General features: G+C 36.1%; 1 protein-coding gene across 2 annotated transcripts; it reads left to right on the top strand.

The window, feature by feature from the left end:
* Positions 1–766: 766 nt before the first annotated feature.
* LOC128232221 (rab5 GDP/GTP exchange factor-like) lies at positions 767–22,237 on the top strand. 2 transcript variants are annotated; one of them, XM_052945656.1, is made up of 7 exons: positions 767–841; positions 8,837–9,030; positions 13,218–13,336; positions 18,397–18,648; positions 19,460–19,687; positions 20,222–20,478; positions 20,817–22,237. In XM_052945656.1, the coding sequence occupies exons 2-7, from the start codon at positions 8,855–8,857 to the stop codon at positions 21,276–21,278; spliced, it is 1,494 nt and encodes a 497-aa protein (XP_052801616.1). In that variant the 5' UTR covers positions 767–841; positions 8,837–8,854; the 3' UTR covers positions 21,279–22,237. The 2 variants fall into 2 exon arrangements, with proteins under 2 accessions (XP_052801616.1, XP_052801617.1); XM_052945657.1 differs by having other exon boundaries at positions 822–960.
* The last annotated feature ends 1,544 nt before the right edge of the window (positions 22,238–23,781 follow it).

The following is a 23,781-nucleotide window of genomic DNA, read 5'->3' as shown; positions in this document are numbered from 1 at the left end:
CGAGAGCATCATGCTCCAAGAAGAAATTGACAAGGTTGCTCTTAGTCCAAATAATTGTACGTTTATGGATTTGTTTAAATTTTTGATATGGCAAATCCTTTAGGGATTGGAAGAATCCCGTATAACACGTCTATTTTTTTAGACTAGCTTGCTCTATGGGAAGAAAAGTGGAAAATGAAACCTGTGATTGAAACAGCCACCCTGCTGATGTCATGTCAGCACAGTCAATCGACGCCTTCAAGACCTAAAATGCACAAATCCTCTAACAAACGCATCCAAGCATCATCTTCAGTCATTGCCCGGCCTGTTGAAGCTGGCCTGATTTCGGAAGAAAAAGAAAGGCTCTGTCAATTTGTCTCTTTAACCATGTGGAGATCAGCTTGATAAGTAATCTTTTGAGTGTTATGAACACATGAGAATTTAACAATACAAAGTACTACTACACTATTTTCGTATTTGATTTATCATTCATATCCATCATCATCATCATCATCATCATCATCATCATCATCATCATCATCATCATCATCATCATCATCATCATCATCAACAATATCATCTTATTAGTCCCAGTGACCATCTTATTAGCAGCAGCATCAGCAGCAGCAGCAGCAGCAGCAGCAGCAGCACAAAAGCACTTGCAGCAGCATCTTATTGTAAGTAAGAGTTTGGAATGACTACGTCAACGGGTAGGGGTTGAAATATTATTGTTGTAAGATGTTTTATCGGAGGACGTTTTGACTAGATCCTTTGACATTTGTAATACTTCCGGTTCAGTAATAAGTAAATCAATCTTGTGATCTGTCAAATGTGAAAATGATCTAATTTTCTAAAGAATAAGGTATATATTTTTTTCATAATAATTAATTCCGGCTTCCGGTAAATTCACCAAACGATAATAAAGTTCATTCTTGGCAGATATTTAAATGACGAGAGCCTTTATCATAACTTCGTGATCAGGTAACTTTTGCTATTGAATAATTAACAAAAATAATATTATCAGTGACTGAAGCTATTGCTGCAGAACTTTATGCCATTCAATATATTATTTTTTTGTGTTTGACACCATTGGTATTTTGTTAAATGTCAGCATTTTTGGTTAAAAATGTTAAAATTAACGTGGGACGGATAAATTCAAAATACATGGATTTGAATCACTGTAGTGTGTTCGAGAAGGAATCAGCTGCCTCGTTAGCTAAGATGGTTAGAGTGCTAAGCAAGTGTTCCGACTGTCAAGGTTCAAGTCGCACTCTGGGCACACTTTCTCTGAGGATTACATTACTGGGGTCATAAGTAAAAGGCAAGAGTGCCTGGATCGGCCTGAAAGGTTAATGGAGAAGAAGTGTAGTGTATGTTGGTAAGAACCAGCTGCCAACCAAATGAATTTATCCACTGTCTGTGTTTGGCGGAGTTTGGATTTTTGTGTCCCTTAGTATGATCAATCGACCAATGAATTACAATGGCAGCGTTCATTGGATGGTTTAATTCCGCTAAACGTTGCAGAAACTGGATAGGAATCACAGTTAAAATTTAAACTTGTTTGTAAAAAAATGTCACGCGATAATGATGGCTACAGTTAATTGCTTTAATTTTTTCGTTTGCCCTTTTAATATTTTTTTTTAAATTCACATCCAGGAAAATTTGATAAACTTTGCAACAATATATTTTAAATTCATGTAATGAACTTACTGCAAGAGTGAAGTTGTATTTTCCCATTCACTTCGGAACATGATTTGTGGTCTTGTTTGATTTTATCAAGACTGAATGAAAGCATTTTATTTTGGTACATTTTTATATATTATAAGCATTGATAAATAAATTACACCCGAAAAGGCTATGTTACTGTTTAAAGATTTTCAGAAAATAATGATTCATGTTAGCGGGGTCGTACACGCATTAAAATTTCACTGCACATGATTAAAGGCCTTCTTGCCCCGTTTTCTGTAGAAAATTCCCAATAACATCACCAGCTATTTTTTAACTACCAATAATACATATCATAATACTTATATTAGGCCAAAAAAAAAAAAATACCTGTGTTTCCGGTAACATGCCAAAAAAAATATGGTTGGCCAGTCGGCATTTTTTTTTTTTTTCTTTTTAGTTTTGCTTGCATGCACAATTATGTTGCATCAATCAATTAAATTATATCTAAGCTTTCCATAATTAACAAAAAGTCAGAAAAAAACAGCATTGTTTAATGTCTGAAATCATTTCCTTACCTTCAACTACCGAATTTTCCCGCCAATTTTGCCCATGAAATTTGGTGTTTTTTGGTATACAATACTCCTTTATAAGAAGCGATCGGTTTTTAGAACAAATCCAGCACTTCAATTTCTACAAATCTATGATGATGTTCTAGCGAAACAGTCATTTATCAACTAAATTTGTAAATTTGCTTGAAGAAAATCGCCGATTTTCTTGTCAACTGTGAGCTCTTTTATGTGGAGGTAGGTTAATAACAGAACAAGTTAACGCGGATATGGATTTATTTTACGTATCTTATTTTATTATCTATAATATATCATTATTCTAGTAACAATCAAAGTTTCATTCATATTCGTAGTGAATTCAAACATTTCGGTCATTGTTTTAAGATTCCCAGACGACGATTATTGATTATTATATTTTTTCGATCGTAGTATGGTATTTTCTTACCGGCCTAGACGAAAACCTGGCAATCAAGTGGTATCATACGGTATCCGACCGACCGAATTAAATACAAACCATAGACGCGCGCCTTTGATTTTATTACCGCTCGTGTGCTGACGTCACAAATTGTACCATTTGATCTGCAACCGACACATTCCTATAAATGTGTTGTTAAAACTTTCGCAGGTTTTTGTTTGGATTTCAGTTGATGGGACTTAAATAAGGCGAAATAAATAACCATTGATAATTGCGGATAAATTAATGTGAACCTCACAGTCAAGCCTGCATGAATTCGCAAAGCCAAATCGTAAGAAGCCTGCATGATATACGCAAAGCCTAATGTAAAAAAGTAAGTTCTATTTTGGACATGGATAAATAACACTGCGAACTTTATCCAAAATATGTTCATTATGAAGACAGCAAAATGTGTATTCTGTGATCAACCACGTGTTTGGACCATAAACATGCGTCTGTCAATTTGAAGATATTGGACAGGGATCGCCGAACTCCGCCATTTTGTTTCCCTGTTGACAAAGCGTCTCGGTAATACATAATCAGGAATGAAAGTTAATTCTCCAGAAACAGAGACAGACAAACAACGAAATTAACGACGATATATTTAATTTTTGATTTTTTACTTTTATGCCTAAAAAAAGATTAGTGTCGGCGAGGAAAAAATAGGGTCGGTCGGGTTACCGGAAACACAGGTATTTTTTTTTGGGCCTTAGGGATGCAAACAAATGGCAAAATTGATATTCGAATGTTCGGTAATTCTTTTGATCTAATATTCGAATATTCAGTTACCTAAATACATTTATTCTAAATTAGAAGATGAAGTAAACTACTACTTTTATTCGCGAATATAATAGCTGGGGAAGTTTTATACTACTTAGTCATAACCAGTATGCGCGGCGGACCCTGAAATGAGCCTCTGAAAGTCTCAAATTTTGAGAAAGAAAAAAGCAATACATTATGACAAAACAAAAAACAAAACCAAATAATTTCAATTCCGCTGCCTTTATATTTGTAAACAATTTGAAATTAGATGGATTCCTGGTCAAAGAGCATTATACGCCAATGGCGGGTCTTTCCGTAAGACGAGCAGCCACGTTCTGGGATTGGCCTCTAAATTGACAAATTATAACTTTGGGAAACTTAAACCAACACAGGAACTAGTAAAATAATAAAACGGAAACATGTGTGGATTTGACTCATCTATTGTACATCAATATAGGAAAAATATCTTAAAACCCTATACTATACCATTACATTTCAAAGCACGAATATTGTTTCGAACGATGGGAAACAGTTTGAAAGGACATATATGTAACTATATTATTTTGAGCAATGTTGCACAGCTCAATTTGCAGCCAAGGCAGCATATTGGTGTTAAAGACGATTTCTTATATCCAGAATTGGCAAAAGCATTTATATATTCCAAAAATAATTAAAATGTTTGACAAACACACTTTATACACAACAACAGAGTTGTACCGATTTTGATATTGGATACCAAACGTTTGATCAAATATTCAAATATTCGTTTGCATCCCTAACTTATATGCTACATTATATTGATCATGCGCATGATGTCAGAGGTAACGAATGAATGAGGCACTTAAATTTAACATTATTAGAAATAATATGACTATGAAAAATGGCTAGTGACTTTTTTCCACAGAAAACAAGGAAAGCTGGGGAAAGTAGGCCTTTAATCATGTGCTGAATGCGTGTTTGTCCCTAGCCTCTGAATCTTGATGAAGAAGGAAATGCTTTGACTGTGAGTTGTAACTGATTTGCTTTTGGTTTATGCAATGGTCCAACTACATTGATTGGCCAGGTTTTTTCCTATTGCTTCATTATATCAGATATTATCAGCATAGAGGTCAATTGGCTATCACTATGTTTAGGGCAGTTCCTCTGTCAGTTCTTGTTTCTCTGGCAGGCAATGACTATCTCTTGCTTTTAAGGCTCAAGGTTGACAGCAAAGTTCCTAGTATTCTCCCCAGTTATAAAGATCCACCATTCGGCAATGAGAACTCCCAAATGTTGAGTGGATATGAATCTTCCCCAAAAGGCTCTGTAAAAATGTATCTCTTTGGAAATGCCAAAACTGAACTAAATCTATTTATTTCTTTATAAAAACAACAATTTCATTCAGAATGTACATAATACCATTGAAGACATAACATGAGCATATCCTATCTTCAAATAAGCTCTTATTGATTACATTTTTTTATAAGCCCATTCATAAAATGGGACGTATCATAGTTTCACCTGCATCGTACGGGTGGGCAGGTGCTTGGTGTTTAGAATGATGTCTGATTAATCACTTTCAAAGCTTTTGCCCAATCATTACAAATTTTCTTCAGATTGTGTATGCCATGGGCATGATACATGTATCTCAGAAAAACTATATCCAGCCATTTTGCTCCAGTCGCTGAAGAGTCATTGCCCTTGAATTATAGAAATTACAGTTTTCTCTGATCAATAACCTTAGGATCCTTTGTTCAATCGTCACCAAATTTGGTCAGAATGTGTATGAATAGAATATCTTGATCTGGTTAGATAGCCAACCAAGTCGCCTAAGTCACTCTATTACTATGACACTTGATTCTGTAGGCTGAAACTGTATTTACAGTGTCCGCTCTCTATATTTAGCCTACGTACAACCAGTTATCACCAAACTTAGTGTCCTCAAAATAGGATGAGCATATTTTGTCTATGGTTGTTCTTAAGAATATTTGTATGGCAAGCAAATTATTATATATGAATTGATCATATTAAATATTAATGTGCTTTGATCTCAGTATGGCTAAGGAAGTAAGGTTTATAAATACAGTTACTGTAGCAAATCAACTAAATATCCAACAACTATGTATATATTATGTGGTAGATAATTTGAATGTACCACATATTTTTCTAACAAAGCATTAATGATTTAACCAAAAGTAAGCGAGCTTTCCAATAATGGTAACCCCATTTAGCTTTAATTTTAGATATAAAACAAATATAATACTAAAACAATATGAGGTATCATGAAAGTTGTTGTCATTGAAATTACCTAAATATGTCAAATATTTACGACTGTCAGTCCCTTAATGCATGCAATGTTCATAAAAGACGTCTCCCTACGTTTGTCGGCATTATAAAACACCTCTGTCATTTATCGGCATTATAAAACACCTCTGTCATTTATCGGCATTATAAAATGAGCATGTGGCTGACATGGTGTTTTCAATATATGGTTTAAATATCTGTATTAAAGGAGCTCATCCATATTTTTTTTTTACATTTTAATATAATCAAAGCGCTGATAGCGCTGCATGAACAGGGTTTTATAGGGGTTTTCACCATTATGATTCACGATCATGTGTGTATGTACAAGGTGCTGATATGTAGCACAGCGTATCTAAGAGTCTCCGTGTAAAACAACCACAGGAGCGGCCCCAGGTTTATTGAAGCATGATGGTAAAAGACAAATTAATATTTTATTGACAATAAAGTTAATGTCGCTGTGTAAGCAGGCAAACCAGGATGGAGAATGTAACCAATCCCAGTATAACTCCATCCTATGGTGTTACAATATGAGTTAGGCTTGCCAAGGATTTATTAACCAAAGAAGTAAAATAGAAATTGGTTGATCATCCAGGGTGAATTTAAAATATACACTAAAACCGATTCCGGTTGGTAATTAGATGTTCGCATTAACACAGACTATACTAATTATGAAATTGAAAACGATCCTTTTCAGGGCCACTGTTAAAATTTTAAATAGTATTTTAAAATGATATGTATATACATTATTTACATAAAAAATGGATTCTCAGCCGGGAGGAACTATAAAAAGATAATATGCAACGGCTGGTGAATTATTGAAACAGCATAGAAACAAACTCCATGAAGCCTTCCTCCCAATAAATGTGTGAGGTTTAATAATAGAAAATGAAAATATAAAAAAGGGTGAATGCTTGTGCTATTCCCAACCAAGAAAATGAGATATATACTAATCAAACTTTACTCATTAGCAAGAGTTTGCCTATGTTTACCTTGTTATTCACAAACCAACTTCGAAAATACATTAGATTAAAGAGAAATAGTTTCTTAATTAAAATGATCAAAATTAAAATAATTGATTTCAAACAATTGTAGATGAAACACCTAAAAAAGTTATTAAATCTGTGATATTTTCCCATATTTACACCAAACCAGCAAAAAATATAACTCAATTCATTACAATGAAATGCCATTTTCAAAAATAAATTCACTAACATCCGTCTATACATACACTGTAAAAAGTATATAAAATAAAGTTAACATTAAGTCTTGAAAAATCTTTAATTTCAAAACTTTTTTTCCTTCATTGTCTATATGGTCAGCAACTCTCTTCTATCTCTATATCGTCAGCACTTTAGTATGTGCCTGTCAAAATGGCGTGCATTTGTTATTCCCACATGGGCTATCACGTGATGTTTTAAGCGGGGAAACTGTGCGATCATTATGATCAATGAGATCATTGTGTCACGTGATGGAATGATGCGCTTTGAGTGGATAGTAATTCTTTGTTTATGTTTCGATGTTCATTCACTTTTGGGCGAAGGGATACTACTTTAATATTATCTTTATTTAAGTTCAACAAATTAAATGATTAAAATAGATATTACGTTATGATTGCTTCTTGCTTTGTCAAAGTTAGCTTGGTTATTGGAAACATAGCTTGCAATTTGTCTCAAACTATATTTTTTGGTGGTAAAGAGGCAGAGGACACTTGTTACTATTCATAGGCATTTTATGTTGTGAGTGTCGAGTTTGTGGCTACATGAACAGAGTTGAAAACAACCCTGTTCAAAAACTAATAAAACTCAATTGTGTATACTTACTTATCCTTTATTTTGGAAATTGTGTATTTCATGCCGAAATATTAGAAGAAAAAAAAAGCGATACAATTAAGGACTTTTTAAGGACTATATAAAAACTACTTTTCATGGTACATAATGATAGGGAATGTTTTAAATTGATGCCTAGCTCATTTGATGGTTTCCTGTTTTTTGAACATTATTATTATATTTGCCCAAAATGTACAACAGGTTTTGCACAGGCCTTGATATAAATATGGTATACTATTGATCCAAAGAGGGTCATAAATAGTATATTTGTTATGCTAGGGTCTGGAAATAATAAATTCAAGTTTGACTCTGTGTTCCTAAAATTAAAAATTTAAACTATGTGATAAAAAAAACTTTATTGGTGATATATTTCGTATATTATTGAATGTTTATATTTTTCAAATTTTAAAACTGGCATATAATGTTCTTTTTGTCATGTATTAATGACATGAGTGTCGATGAATAAACTTGTATAAGTGTTATGTGTAAGAAATTGTTTGGAATGTGACAATAAAAAAGATAAGACTCTTTGATGCAAAAATTTTCTTAACGTTTATTTAATAGGGTAGGGTACTTTAGCAATTCCTCAAGAATGTGGGTGCCATGATCTACAGATAGGTGTTGAAATATATAGTTTTGACAGATGGTACAGTGAATTTTATGTAATTTAAATATACATTATCATTTTTAGTGTAGTAAATGCATTTTTGTTATATTTGTTTTCATTTACAAATAAATGAAATATATTACCTTTTTTCTTCCGATATTTTCTTTAATATGTGTTTTTATGTTGAATTACAAACCTCATTACAACTTCTAGTGAAATAAAATTTGAACATTTCTACTGTTTTTATTATATTTGAAATAAAAACATAGATAAAATCAAGGGGCTGGAATGTCTCTGATGGAAAACAGAAAGGGGACAAAAAGACTCCGGTCAATATTATTAAGAGGCCAAAATGGCCGAGCCGAAATGTCTTGGGCCAATTTGGTAAGGGGCATATTTGGTATGGGGCCGATTTGTTTCGTTCCTGACTTTGGTATTACTGGATACATTTGATTTCATAGTATTATTGCGGATAACCAAAAAAGCCTTTTTACTGTTTTTATTTCTGCAATCCAATATGTTTATTTAAAGCTAAATTTGTGTCTTGCCAGTATTTGAAATGACATACGGTACATTCTGACTAGAAACTTGTGTCAAGAGTTGTGGACAACAAAGAATGACAGACATCCAATGATATAAGTATCTCACCATGAGCATTTCATTTAGCTAAGAAGTTTTGTTTTCTTGACAGGCAAATTACCACTAAACAATGACAGCAAAGAAGCCCACAAAGCTTCACATTGGAGAGTCAGAGCTTCTGTGCAAGAATGGTTGTGGTTTCTATGGTAACCAGCTGTGGCAGGGTTACTGTTCCATCTGTTACCGGGAGGAGTGCCAGAAACAGAAGAAAGCCCAGCAAGAGCAGGACAGCAAGAGACATAAGGGGTAAGAACACATGACAAAATAGTATGAAGCATGATGGCAAGAGGCACATGGGGTAGGAACACATGACACAAGAGTATGTAGCATGATGGCAAGAGGCACAAGGGGTAGGAACACATGACAAAATAGTATGTAGCATGATGGCAAGAGGCACATGGGGTAGGAACACATGACAAAATAGTATGATGGCAAGAGGCACATGGGGTGGGTACATATGACACAATTCTATGTAGCATGATGGCAAGAGGCACATGGGGTAGGAACATATGACACAATAGTATGTAGCAGGATTGCAAGATGCCCATGGGGTGGGTACATATGACTCAATACTATGTAGCAGGATTGCAAGATGCCCATGGGGTGGGTACATATGACACAATACTATGTAGCATGATGGCAAGAGGCACATGGGGTAGGAACACATGACACAAGAGTATGTAGCATGATGGCAAGAGGCACATGGGGTAGGAACACATGACACAAGAGTATGTAGCATGATGGCAAGAGGCACATGGGGTAGGAACACATGACACAAGAGTATGTAGCATGATGGCAAGAGGCACATGGGGTAGGAACACATGACACAAGAGTATGTAGCATGATGGCAAGAGGCACATGGGGTGGGAACACATGACACAAGAGTATGTAGCATGATGGCAAGAGGCACATGGGGTGGGTTCACATGACACAAGAGTATGTAGCATGATGGCAAGAGGCACATGGGGTGGGTACACATGACACAAGAGTATGTAGCATGATGGTAAGAGGCACATGGGGTGGGAACACATGACACAATAGTATGTAGCATGATGGCAAGAGGCACATGGGGTGGGAACACATGACACAATAGTATGTAGCATGATGGCAAGAGGCACATGGGGTAGGAACACATGACACAAGAGTATGTAGCATGATGGCAAGAGGCACATGGGGTGGGTACATAGGACACAATACTATGTAGCATGATGGCAAGAGGCACATGGGGTAGGAACACATGACACAAGAGTATGTAGCATGATGGCAAGAGGCACATGGGGTAGGAACACATGACACAATAGTATGTAGCATGATGGCAAGAGGCACATGGGGTAGGAACACATGACACGAGTATGTAGCATGATGGCAAGAGGCAGATGGGGTAGGAACACATGACACGAGAGTATGTAGCATGATGGCAAGAGGCACATGGGGTAGGAACACATGACACAAAAGTATGTAGCATGATGGCAAGAGGCACATGGGGTGGGAACACATGACACAATAGTATGTAGCATGATGGCAAGAGGCACATGGGGTAGGAACACATGACACAAGAGTACGTAGCATGATGGCAAGAGACACATGGGGTGGACACACATGACACAATAGCATGTAGCATGATGGCAAGAGGCACATGGGGTAGGAACACATGACACAATAGTATGTAGCATGATGGCAAGAGGCACATGGGGTGGGTACACATGACACAAGAGTATGTAACATGATGGCAAGAGGCACATGGGGTAGGAACACATGACACAAGAGTATGTAGCATGATGGCAAGAGGCACATGGGGTGGGTACACATGACACAAGAGTATGTAGCATGATGGCAAGAGGCACATGGGGTAGGAACACATGACACAAGAGTATGTAGCATGATGGCAAGAGGCACATGGGGTAGGAACACATGACACAAGAATATGTAGCATGATGGCAAGAGGCACATGGGGTGGGTACACATGACACAATAGTATGTAGCATGATGGCAAGAGGCACATGGGGTAGGAACACATGACACAATACTATGTAGCATGATGGCAAGAGGCACATGGGGTGGGTACACATGACACAATAGTATGTAGCATGATGGCAAGAGGCACATGGGGTAGGAACACATGACACAAGAGTATGTAGCATGATGGCAAGAGGCACATGGGGTGGGTACACATGACACAATAGTATGTAGCATGATGGCAAGAGGCACATGGGGTAGGAACACATGACACAATACTATGTAGCATGATGGCAAGAGGCACATGGGGTGGGTACACATGACACAATAGTATGTAGCATGATGGCAAGAGGCACATGGGGTAGGAACACATGACACAAGAGTATGTAGCATGATGGCAAGAGGCACATGGGGTAGGAACACATGACACGAGAGTATGTAGCATGATGGCAAGAGGCACATGGGGTGGGTACACATGACACAATAGTATGTAGCATGATGGCAAGAGGCACATGGGGTAGGAACACATGACACAAGAGTATGTAGCATGATGGCAAGAGGCACATGGGGTAGGAACACATGACACAAGAGTATGTAGCATGATGGCAAGAGGCACATGGGGTGGGAACACATGACACAAGAGTATGTAGCATGATGGCAAGAGGCACATGGGGTGGGAACACATGACACAATAGTATGTAGCATGATGGCAAGAGGCACATGGGGTAGGAACACATGACACAAGAGTATGTAGCATGATGGCAAGAGGCACATGGGGTAGGAACACATGACACGAGAGTATGTAGCATGATGGCAAGAGGCACATGGGGTGGGTACACATGACACAATAGTATGTAGCATGATGGCAAGAGGCACATGGGGTGGGAACACATGACACAATAGTGTGTAGCATGATGGCAAGAGGCACATGGGGTGGGTACACATGACACAAGAGTATGTAGCATGATGGCAAGAGGCACATGGGGGCTGTACACATGACACAATACTATGTAGCATGATGGCAAGAGGGGCAAGAGGCACATGGGGTAGGAACACATGACACAAGAGTATCTAGCAGGACAGCAAGAGACATAAGGGGTAAGAACACATGACAAAATAGTATGAAGCATGATGGCAAGAGGCACATGGGGTGGGAACACATGACACAATAGTGTGTAGCATGATGGCAAGAGGCACATGGGGTGGGTACACATGACACAAGAGTATGTAGCATGATGGCAAGAGGCACATGGGGGGTGTACACATGACACAATACTATGTAGCATGATGGCAAGAGGCACATGGGGTAGGAACACATGACACAAGAGTATCTAGCATGATGGCAAGAGGCACATGGGGTAGGAACACATGACACAAGAGTATGTAGCATGATGGCAAGAGGCACATGGGGTGGGAACACATGACACAATAGTATGTAGCATGATGGCAAGAGGCACATGGGGTGGGTACACATGACACAATAGTATGTAGCAAGATGGCAAGAGGCACATGGGGTGGGTACATATGACACAATAGTATGTATCATGATGGCAAGAGGCACATGGGGTGGGTACATATGACACAATAGTATGTATCATGATGGCAAGAGGCACATGGGGTGGGTACATATGACACAATAGTATGTAGCAGGATTGCAAGATGCCCATGGGGTGGGTACATATGACACAATAGTATGTAGCAGGATTGCAAGATGCCCATGGGGTGGGTACATATGACTCAATACTATGTAGCAGGATGGCAAGAGGCACATATGACATAATACTATGTAGCAGAATTGCAAGATGCACATGGGGTGGGTACATATGACACAATACTATGTAGCAGGATTGCAAGATGCACATGGGTTGGGTACATTTGACATAATAGCATATAGCATGATGGCAAGAGGCACAATGGGTGGGTACACATGCAATTAAAGGGGTAGGTTCACATAACAACCTTTTTTTAGCAGTATAGAAAGAAGCATAAAGGTTGGTACACATGACAAAGTATCATGTAGCAGTATGGAAAGAGGCACATTGGGTGGATACACATGACAAAATAGTATGTAGCAGGATGGCAAGAGGCACATAGGGTAGGAACACACAACACAATAGTATGTAGCATGATGGCAAGAGGCACATACGGTGGGTACACATGACATAGTATCATACCAGGGTGGAAAGAGGTACAAGGGGTAGATATATGTGACATACTATCATGTAGCACGGCAATTAGAGGCGCACTGGATATTTTATTAAGAATTGGCATGCACTAAACATAAATAGTAATCCAATTAAGGAATGTTTATCAATGGATTCGGGCAAACAAGATATAGGTTACAAGAATCTTCATTTAAAGTTGGGTATGTGATAACAAGAAACATTAGCTCAATGAGCATAATATTGTGATTAATGGTATTTTATACTAAAAAATAAATATATCAAATTTCAATTGATTAATTCCTGTTTTTACAGCCCTTCAGAAGACACTGAAAAGGCTAAACTTTTCTCCAAATTTGCTGAAAAGAAGACACAACAAATCAACAAAAGAGCCAGTACACTGAAGTCTGTATTCAGGAAAACACCAACCAAAGGTAACAGCAAGTACATTTCAAGTTTTATCTTCATATCTTCATAAAAAAATGAAACCTTAATTAAATGGCAGTCTTAGATATTAAGATTAACAAGCACTAGCCTGAATTTCTATATTTCTTAAATAAAAAATGGGAAAAACATACAAGCTTGACTCTATTTATAAATTATTGGAAGTTTGAAGGTTCCTACCAGGTTTTTACCTTTGGTATTGCATGAATTAAGTTTTAAGCAAGATTAAGCTAGCTATTAATAATTAGGCTCAGGATTTTAAAAGACAAGAAGTATGATTAAATGCTAGGTTAAACATGTTAAGTGTAATGTTAAAACAACTTAACAACTAATATATTGTTGTTTTTAATCCCCTCTCCAGGGAGTGGGGAGGGGATTATAGGAATGCACTTTGTCCGTCTGTCAGTCCGTGCGTGCGTGCGTCCATCCGTCCGTCGGTCTGTCTGATTGTAACATTTCATGTCCGGGCTATAACTTACTTATGCATTGATGGATTACCATATTACTTGGTACAAATGTTGTCCTCATTGAGACAATGTGCAGTGACCATGACCTGGGTCCATACCTCAAAGGTCATGGTCACATGAGACATTTAAAGGTCAGAGTACACATGCTCCTGTCCGCGCTATAACTTACTTATGCATTGTTGGATTACCATATTACTTGGTACAAATGTTGTCCTTATTGGGACGCTGTGCAGTTACCTTGACCCGGGTCCATACCTCAAAGGTCAAGGTCACACGAAACATTTTAAGGTCAGAGTTCACATGCTCGTGTCCGCGCTATATTTTAATAATGCATTAATGAATTACCATATTACTTGGTACAAATGTTGTCCTCATTGAGAAGATGTGCAGTGACCTTGACCCGGGTCAATACCTCAAAGGTCAAGGTCACATCTGACATTTAAAGGTCATAGTACACATTCTTGTGTCTGAGCTTTTTACATTTAGCAGTGTAGACATGTTAATTCTTACTGGATTTATTGACCTCATACATTTCATGTACTTTTAGCAACAATAACTGTATTTTGATCCAAGAACTCGAACCAATTGCAATTTGTGCCAGTAATCCATCATGAAGTTTCGGGTCCATATTATGACAATGCTAAATAGAGGATAAGATATAAATGTTAAATGAAAGTGTTAAGTTGCACAGATTGATTCTTAGCACAGCCACTCTACCAAGCATTATCATTATGTGCAACAAGGTTAATATTTAAAAAAAACAATGGACACAAATGTGATAATATATTTATAACACGTGTTTTCTCTTCAAAAGCAGTAAAACAATGTTATGACGTCACCACAATATATATGTATCACTTTATCAAGAATACTTAAGGCTTGCTATTTCATCAATGTTATAAATCAAGGACTCATTTTCCTTCTTTTTTTTAGCCAAAATAACCTTGACATTGATCTTACTACATACAATATGAATAATAATATCCTTTTTATAATATGTTCAAATATCCAAGAATATTTTGGTTACCGAACAAACAACTTGTATTTCCGGTATTCCCACTCTTGACCAGTGGTTGTGTACAATTTTGGTCAGATTCAACGTACCAGTCAGGTTGCGAGAAAAACAAAATATACTAAAAAACAACGGCGGGGGATATAGCCGTCCTTTGGACTACCTTGTATTTATAGTAAGAACAATTTTCAGGGAAAACTTGAGGTGTTAATTTTCTACACCATCTTGGCTATTATCATTGTGTATGTCATTTGCTATCCTCATGTAATCACTTAAGTATACACGTTCCAAGTAACATGTTGAATAAAAACATTTGCACACGGTCACTTCATGAACGTAGTTTAAATATTTCAGATAAAATTATCAAGTTATTGTATCAGCTCATCTGCTATATAATATGCAATTATGACTCATATAAAGATTTTTATCTAGTGATAAATATGACCGAGATATTGAGGTACATGTAATATGACGGATGTTACAATTCAATAATAAACAAAAATTTACAAAATCATAGACTGTTGTCAGAAGTGTCAGGATGTTATGCAGTTGCCCTGAAAGAATTTCTCCTGACTCATAGTGATAGCGGTGATGTTGTTATATTTCGGTCACATTTCATCATCAGTGTGACATTTTTTATTTATTAAATATAACAATGCATTTCATAGGAACAAAATTAAACTAATGGTAGCAGTGATTTCAGCATTGCATGCTTCATTCTTCTGCTTATGCAACTTTGATACAGGAAAGTCATTGTTGTGATTTTTTGTCTTGCCAACCATAGTCATATGCCAGGCTTTCTGTTCACAATAAAATTCGCTAATTGCATGTCATTCATTTATCAAAGATTTTATTGAAAGGTACATGGCCAGCTGTCAATCAGTAGAAATTATAGATTATAGGTAAATGACTTACATTACTGCTCTTTGTTATCAGATTGACCAGCACACTTCCTTTGTATTGTGATCAATTATATTTTGATTATGCAATAAAGTTGACAGGAATTGCTGGACAATAATATTGGGATGATGCAATGAGAGTGGTCATCGCATGATGCAACAGTTACTGCTCTGTAAAATGTCAAATGGTCATAGCTGGGCATAATTAACTGTCCCTTCTTCGTATTCTGTTCACCAAGTAAGCCATAAGAGGAAGCAGTTTTATTGAAACTGGTTTGAAATTTCTCTTTATTAGTTGCAAATATCGTAGAGCCACCATTGACTCTTAAACTAAACTCAAAATAGCCTGGAATAGTGAAATAGGCAGTATCAGAAAATAAACAGGTGAATGAATGAATATTAAAGTGGGCAAAGAGAGGTTATTGGGTGCAAAGTGACAGTGACATATTGTGATGAAACATCAACTATTGTGACAGTCAAGTTCTGCCCAGCAGTACAAGGATCTGGGTTGTGCAACAGAAGAAGAAGTGCAGACATGGTTTTGTGTGTGGCTAATGTGATGGAAGTTTGTTAGTGGATCTACGATATTGAACATTATGTAGAGCAAGTGGTGTGACACATGTTTACTTTAGCAAGTGCACAGAACTAATAGTATTATACGCAGCTTGAAAAATATTGTTTCTCTACAACAAACCAAACACTAGTGTGCAATAATATGTCTGTTGTCAAGGGTAACTTGGAAGCTAAAAAAACTTTGCAAATAAACTTTGACTATTTATTACTTTAGGTGTAGTATATATATCTTTATTTCATTATTTTCCATTCTCATAAAAAATATAATTCTGCCTGTAAACAAGGTTACAAACTGTAATGTGTCACATAATTGTTTGCATAGAAACTTGTGCACAATGGGGTTACTGGGACTTAGTGTATTACGTATTAACCTAAATGTGGACTTATTGGATTAGCAAAAACTTGGTCAGTTGAAAGCAAAGGTCATTATTGTAGGTTCACTTAAACTGGTAAAATCCACCAAATTGGAACAAAAATGGAGAGACTTGTGCAGGACATTATGTTGTATTTTGTGTGACAAAGACCTTGCATAGGATGCAGGAACCACTTAAGGGTTTTAATCTGAGGAAATATTTTATATTTGTTACTGACAAAAATGTCAAAAGAAGGTGAGCATTGAATGGGAGAAACAATCAATAGAATTGAATCATTGAATTTTTAACAAAAGTGCTGAAATCTTAAGAAACATAATTCATGGAGCCATCTGATGAATTTGTGCTGGTTGACAGCATTCAAGGAACCATGTACACAATGGAACAAAACTCTTGCTCTGCTGAAATACAACTGAAGAAAATAATAGCTGGTAAGAGATGCTTGTAGAAGTCAGAATGGAATGAAATGTGTTTGTTATTCTGAAAAATCTGTCTACTATTGAATGAAGGGGGGAGATATAAAAGGGCCCCTTTTGAAAAAAACTCACTTTACCATCCCTGTGTCAAGCTAGCGTGTGGGGGTATTTGAGCTCTTGTGTTATACAATTTTATCTACTACCGTATATCCTTTTTTGAGTTTGAATGGAATATAATGCCAGTATTATAAATCATATTCAGATCAGAGCTCATTAATTAACATAAAAAGTACTAACTTTTCAAACAAAGTTTTTAAAAATATTTTATTAACTAACTATAATATATAACTATAACATACATTTATATCACAGCTCATTAAGGAACATAAAACAGTACTAACTTTTCAAACAAAGTTTTATGAAAATATTTTATGAATTAACCATATATAACTATTACATTTGTATGTATGGCATTATTGCTAGATAAAATACAATGTACAATATTAATTTGAACTTTATGATTGATATCACAATTACGTATAATGAGTTTAAAGGGGAATAGGAAATGATTTAAATGAGCAACTTGAATGTTCATTATTTTGTCATGTATAATGTAAAACTTAAGATTTTATTGAATGCCAGAATGTTTTAAAGAAAATTTTCACTGATTACCTCTGTTGTTAATTAACAATATTTTTGTATTGCTGAAACAATTAATGTTTACTTCAGGGACGGTTTTAATCTGTGTCAATAGATATAAAACAAAACCTTAAGCCTTCACCAAGAGTGGTATCCTATCGCAGGCTTCAAGCAGGCCCTACTTTCCCCCTAATTTTTGTTATGCTCCTATTTTTTCTTGGAACAGCCCTTCTATCCTTATTTTTGTGTGAAAATAGTTCAAGAAATATTAGTGTGTTCTAAAATGCCCTGAGATCAGCCCAGAATGCAGAAAATGAAGTGCTCAATTAAAAATAAAAAATCATGGCAGGCCAGTTACTTTTTATTTGGGTTATTTTAACAACAAATATAACCTTGCACTACATTCACCATTACATTGGTGAAAAAGGATTAGCAGTTAATAATTTGCTTTGAAATGGTTAAGAGCCCTACTATCCTACTTTATTGCCGTTAAAATCCACTTTTAAAAACAACACTCCTACATTTATCCTTACCCTTTTGTTAATGGTCCTTGATAGCCTGTTAGTGTGTTAATATGCCTGTCAATACATTCACAGAAATTCAGAGTATATGTCACTTGTTTATCAGGAATGGCATACAATATATCTCACCTTTACCTTACTCTTATTTCCAGAGTCTGTACCAGAAGCAAGGCCAAAGAAGGATCGTCATGTCAACAAGGAGACACAGCAGGTGAAGAATGAGCTCATGGACTTCCTCAAGAGACTCAAGCGTCCGGCCGCCCAGGATTTTGTCAAGATTGTGCAGGAGCTTGTGGACAGGCTCTATCAGAATGTGGACGCCCCTATAGACGACCTCACTGACATGGTTCAGGAATTCTACATACGACTGGGGCAAAAGATGGACTCTCATACACTTTATAAGGGTAAGGATAATATATGTCATACATGTATCTAAGCACTATTGCATTTGGTGATTTGTTCCAATTTACCTGTACCTTTTTTAGTTTAAGTTTTTATTTTTTATTTTTTTTATGGGACTGAAGATGATGTGTTAAAATTTCACAATCTGTTCTTCACACCAACATCTAGGGCTTATTGGCTTGACTGACATAAGGGTAGGGGATTTTTTGTTTCTTTATGAAGTCTCATTAAACAACGTTTTTTTTAAAGAACAGAAAACCTCAAAAACCTCAAATGTTGGTATGTGTGGCTTTTTCATGGAGTTAAACTTAGTTACAGTGCAAGTTTCAAAATAAATTGGCACACAAAAGGTAACATGTCATGCGCAGGACCCATGTCCATACCTCAAAACCTCAAAATTAAGGTCACCCTTCAAGATAATCATTTAGGAATGATGCACATAGTGAAAAGGCTGTCATGTGTAGGAGGATTTTGAAATAACATGGAACAAATCACAAATTGCACATTAAGGCGATATTTAATGTGAAAGAGTTTCGCTTCATTACAGTGAATATCATTAGCTTAGAGGTTAATTGGCTTTCACTCTGACAAGGCCACATTTGGGGCATATGTCTTATTATTGTGACAACTCTTGATATTAATAAAGTGTTCATTTATTTATTATGCCCAAGACATGCTTAGAAACATTTGATAAATTTTAAATGATATTTTTCATCATGTTCATAATTGTATAATACCCGCGTAGTTCATATATCAGTATTCCATATGCAATATATCTTGATGAAAAAAGATGACTTACTCTGAACATTGCAGATGTGACCGCAGAGGATATTGAGACGCTCCTGGACTATGCGGAGAAGTATGTGACAGTTAAGATGTACATGCCTTTGTTCTGCCCACCAACATGTGACGACGAACAGAAGGACCTGCTCATGCAAAAGCAGATCCGCAGTCTCCACTGGGTCACTGCTAACCTGCTCGACACCATAATAGATGAACACAACACTGAGGTCCGCACCCTTGTTGACCAGGCTATCACAGGTAATGAATACTTTGAACAGCATTTTTATCACATCTTCTAGTAAGTGATGTGCCTAAGTGTGATGCTAATGCATTCATTCAGAGAAATGTTTACATTGTGAATCTGAAAAATGCACTATTTTTGTTTCTGTTTTAAGGTTATCAATCCATCCATCATTAATACAAAAAAATGGTTTTATTTTTAAGTCACAGAATGTTAAATTTGAATATTTTAAAGTTTAGGGCTTTTTATAGATAGACATAATGTTAGTTCAAGAAATAATAGAAAGGAGCTGATTATCAAAAATGTAATCCATTTAAAAATAATATAATGGTTACCGTAATCAATATAAACTAAACTAAACATAGAAATAATCTTGATGTTAATATCTAAAATCCACTAACACATCTTTGCATCCTAATGATAGATGGCTTACCTTAAGTATTTTTTTATATTTTTGTTTTAATTACCGTAACAAGAACAAAGCAAAAGTAAACATTCAAATACATGTATTTTTCCAAGTGATGTAAACAAAATTGTATTGAAACCTTCAGAAATCATAGAGGTTAACTCCCAGAAGGCACCACAGGACAAGCTATCATGTATAGTGCGATGCAGCAAGCACATATTCGAGATCATCAGACAATCAAAGGAAGGTCCAGCTTGCGCGGACGACTTCCTGCCAGCCTTGATCTACACCGTGCTAAAGGCCAATCCTCCCCTCCTCCAGTCCAACATCCAGTTCATCACACGGTTTTCCTGTCCCAGCAGGCTCATGAAGGGCGAGGCAGGATACATCTTTACTAATCTGGTAACTTTCAACTTTTAATGCCTCTACATAATAATATGTATATAATCATATGTATGTTAGTGACTGATAGTATGGTCTGTCATTATATGACGTGGAAATAGTTGTAGGGTATTACAGTAATATGTCACTGTCATTATTTTGAAATATATGTACCCACAAAATTCTAGGGTTGAAAATGATTTTGCTTGCCAATATCAGTATAATTTAGGTGCTTATAAGTATATATATAATGATGTTTACCATACATTATGTATAAAAAGGTATTGAAATCTAAGTATGTTATTGAACTTGAACTTGTATACGGCTAGGTATAACTTGTGTATTCTGACTTGTTTTAGTGTTGCGCTGTGCAGTTTATAGAGAACCTCACCCATGAAAGCCTGGCCCTGACCCAGCATGAGTATGACCGCTACATGTCGGGGGAGGCGGTCCCACCACAGTCCGGAAACGAGCACATGTGCGAGGGTCTTCGCTTAATGTACGACAACCTGAAGACTCTAGCTGAGCTACGCCAGCGCCAGGAAAAGGTGATGGCCGAGGCCCTGCAGCTCCAGCAGGACATGAAGGAGTTCAAGGAGAACTTCAAACAGGAGGTGCAGAATGTGCTGGATAGAACTCCACTCACCATCAAACCCCGCAAGATGAAGGTGGACCTGGACGCAGACTCAGAAAGTCTTGACTTTCTTCCCTCTCCTTTAATTCCCCTTTCAGTTGACAATGTGGCTATGGAGAACAGGAATGAAGTTGAAGCAGACTGTACAATAGAAACAGTTAATGACGTTCAAATACCTGCAACTTGAGCCTCATCTTGCCTGTATATAGAGTACCATTATGTGTATTAGGAGATGAGTTTGACAAGTATTAGATACATTTATTTGATTCTTGATATAATGTGCTATTGAAAATGATGTTGGAAGATGTTCTCTTTATCAATATAGCTGTTTAGCTATTGTCATTGTGTATTGAGATGGTTAGGTTACATACAACCATAAAATAGTCAGTTTAATAATACTCTTGTGAACTGAAATGCCAGAAGGGAGATTACATGTTGTACATGTATGTAATAGTAACAATAACATCATTTACTTTTTGCATTTAAATTTTCTGTTTGATTTGAAGCATTGGCTGGCAAGAATAAGAAGAATCATAATACAGTACTTTGATTCTATATTTGAAAGTTGTTTGACACATTTTGCAAAAGTAACTTTTTTTCTGAGAGTCATTATCCTGGTAAAAAGTTTGTTTGCTAATATTACATGTAAAACTTACTGTGACTATTGAACTGGCTTGCACCATCATAGAATGTGGTTTCGATAGATATATCCATAAATATTTTATTGGTTCAATAAAATCAGAAATGAAACATTCCATTCAAATAAATGGCACTCATGTTCAATTTCTCACACATTTAGTGCAATACTTCCTCATTTGTATTATCAATCATGCACACAGACTAAAAGACATGGCTTGTATTTACAATGGTTATTGACATTGTGTAATGTTGTTATTAGGTACTGGGTGAGGTCATATCAGATTGCCAGTCCATCTATGTATTATGTTAACTGTAGCTATGTAAACAAATCTGTATCCTTGTTGGATCGGAATGCCCTTACTTTCATTGGCCAGTGTCTTGAGAATGTTCATGATTGACTTGAATGACACTGCATCTTACATGTCCTGATATCTGTTTTATTGTCATTTTATACTTGTTTTATTGTAAATTAACTGTTTTTTTTATGAATAAAATGATACAATCCAACTTCACTATTTTCTACTCCTATTATAAGATCTATCATGATGAGTAATTATTTCAAATCAGTGTTGATGTCAAATAGTTCCTCTAAAAATATTTTTTTGACTATTATTTTTTATTAAATCTTGCATACTTGTATATTTAATTTGGCTTTTTTGACATGAAATAAGGTACTTTTCATAAGAAATACAATAAAGTAATAAGAAAAAGTGACTCACCTGGATATTCCAGCAGAGCTAAATTCACTGGAAATGCCTCCCAGCATGGCTAAATTTATCTGAAGTACGAATCAGGTGTGCAAGAACAAAGTTTCTAATGAACTTTAGTTCAAGCCATGACATGCAAAGCTTGGTGAGATAATTTATATTATATAGCCTACTAGTTAATGCAAATTTAAAAAGATAATGTAAAAGAAAATCAGGATGATTGAAAATTATCATTCAGTTTTAAAGGTTCAATTAACCTATATGCATGTTCCATATCTGCAACATAAAGCTGCTATTGAATGTAATTAAGGAATGAATTGCGGGGTTAATGTCATTATCGGGGTATGAATGCAATTGGGCTGGTCAATGTGGGTGGAGTCTGAAGGACTCCACGCGTACTTTGACCAACCCAATTGAGTTCATATCCCCGATAATGACATTAACCCCGCAATTCATTTCTTATATTTACACTAATAGTTCATTATTTCATTCAAGAATTGTTAAAAAAATACTTAATTTCATTTAAGAAAACTTTCAGTTATCCGTTTTTACCCATTCTGTAAATAGAATGACCCGACTGTAACCGGAAACATTTTTTCAAATGACGTCACAATAACGCGGGAAAAGATCAACCACTTGAAATCACTTTAAAACGTAAAATTGAAACACTTATGGCAACAATACATTTAAAATATAATAAATTAACACTTTTAAAAATGTTGATTTATATTTTACGGTACCTGCTGACACAATACAAACAATAACAAGATCAATAGTTTTCATGTATATTGTTATGCAATGAATTACTATCCGAACATATCCGAAGATGTTGCGTTCATTGGTTGATAAAAGCAATTGCCGAAAGGCACTTCATTTAAGGAATGGAAGTTGGGGTGTAAATATTGTACTATATGCAGCTAGGAGAGAGGATAGTATGGCATGTGGGAGATGCAACAATGGCTTCAATTCTTAATGTTATATTACATGTTATCCCAAGTTAGGCTGTGTCAAGAGTGTTATGAGTACTATGAATCAACTAGTAGTACTTAGCTTGTCGATTTAAAAGAATGAGGATGCTGCTGTGATGGTGTCCAGGTGTCAAACTGGCAGTTTCTGCTCAATAACTTATGACTAATGTATAGTGATGAAACTTGGTATGAAGCGAGCTGTTGTGGATACAAACCTTGGGATTGCATATGTGATTAGTGCATGTTAATTTCAAGGTCACTGTTATTAAAAATAAAAATAATGGATTCAGCTCAATTACTTTAACAAGGAGTAAAGTATTAAGGTTAAACTTGGTATGTTGCAAACTCACATGACGTACCTTGGAACTGCATTTGG

This window comes from Mya arenaria, chromosome 4, assembly GCF_026914265.1.
Source record: "Mya arenaria isolate MELC-2E11 chromosome 4, ASM2691426v1".
In the NCBI taxonomy this organism is placed as follows: Eukaryota; Metazoa; Mollusca; class Bivalvia; order Myida; family Myidae; genus Mya; species Mya arenaria.
This window is presented reverse-complemented; position numbering and strand designations above follow the sequence as displayed.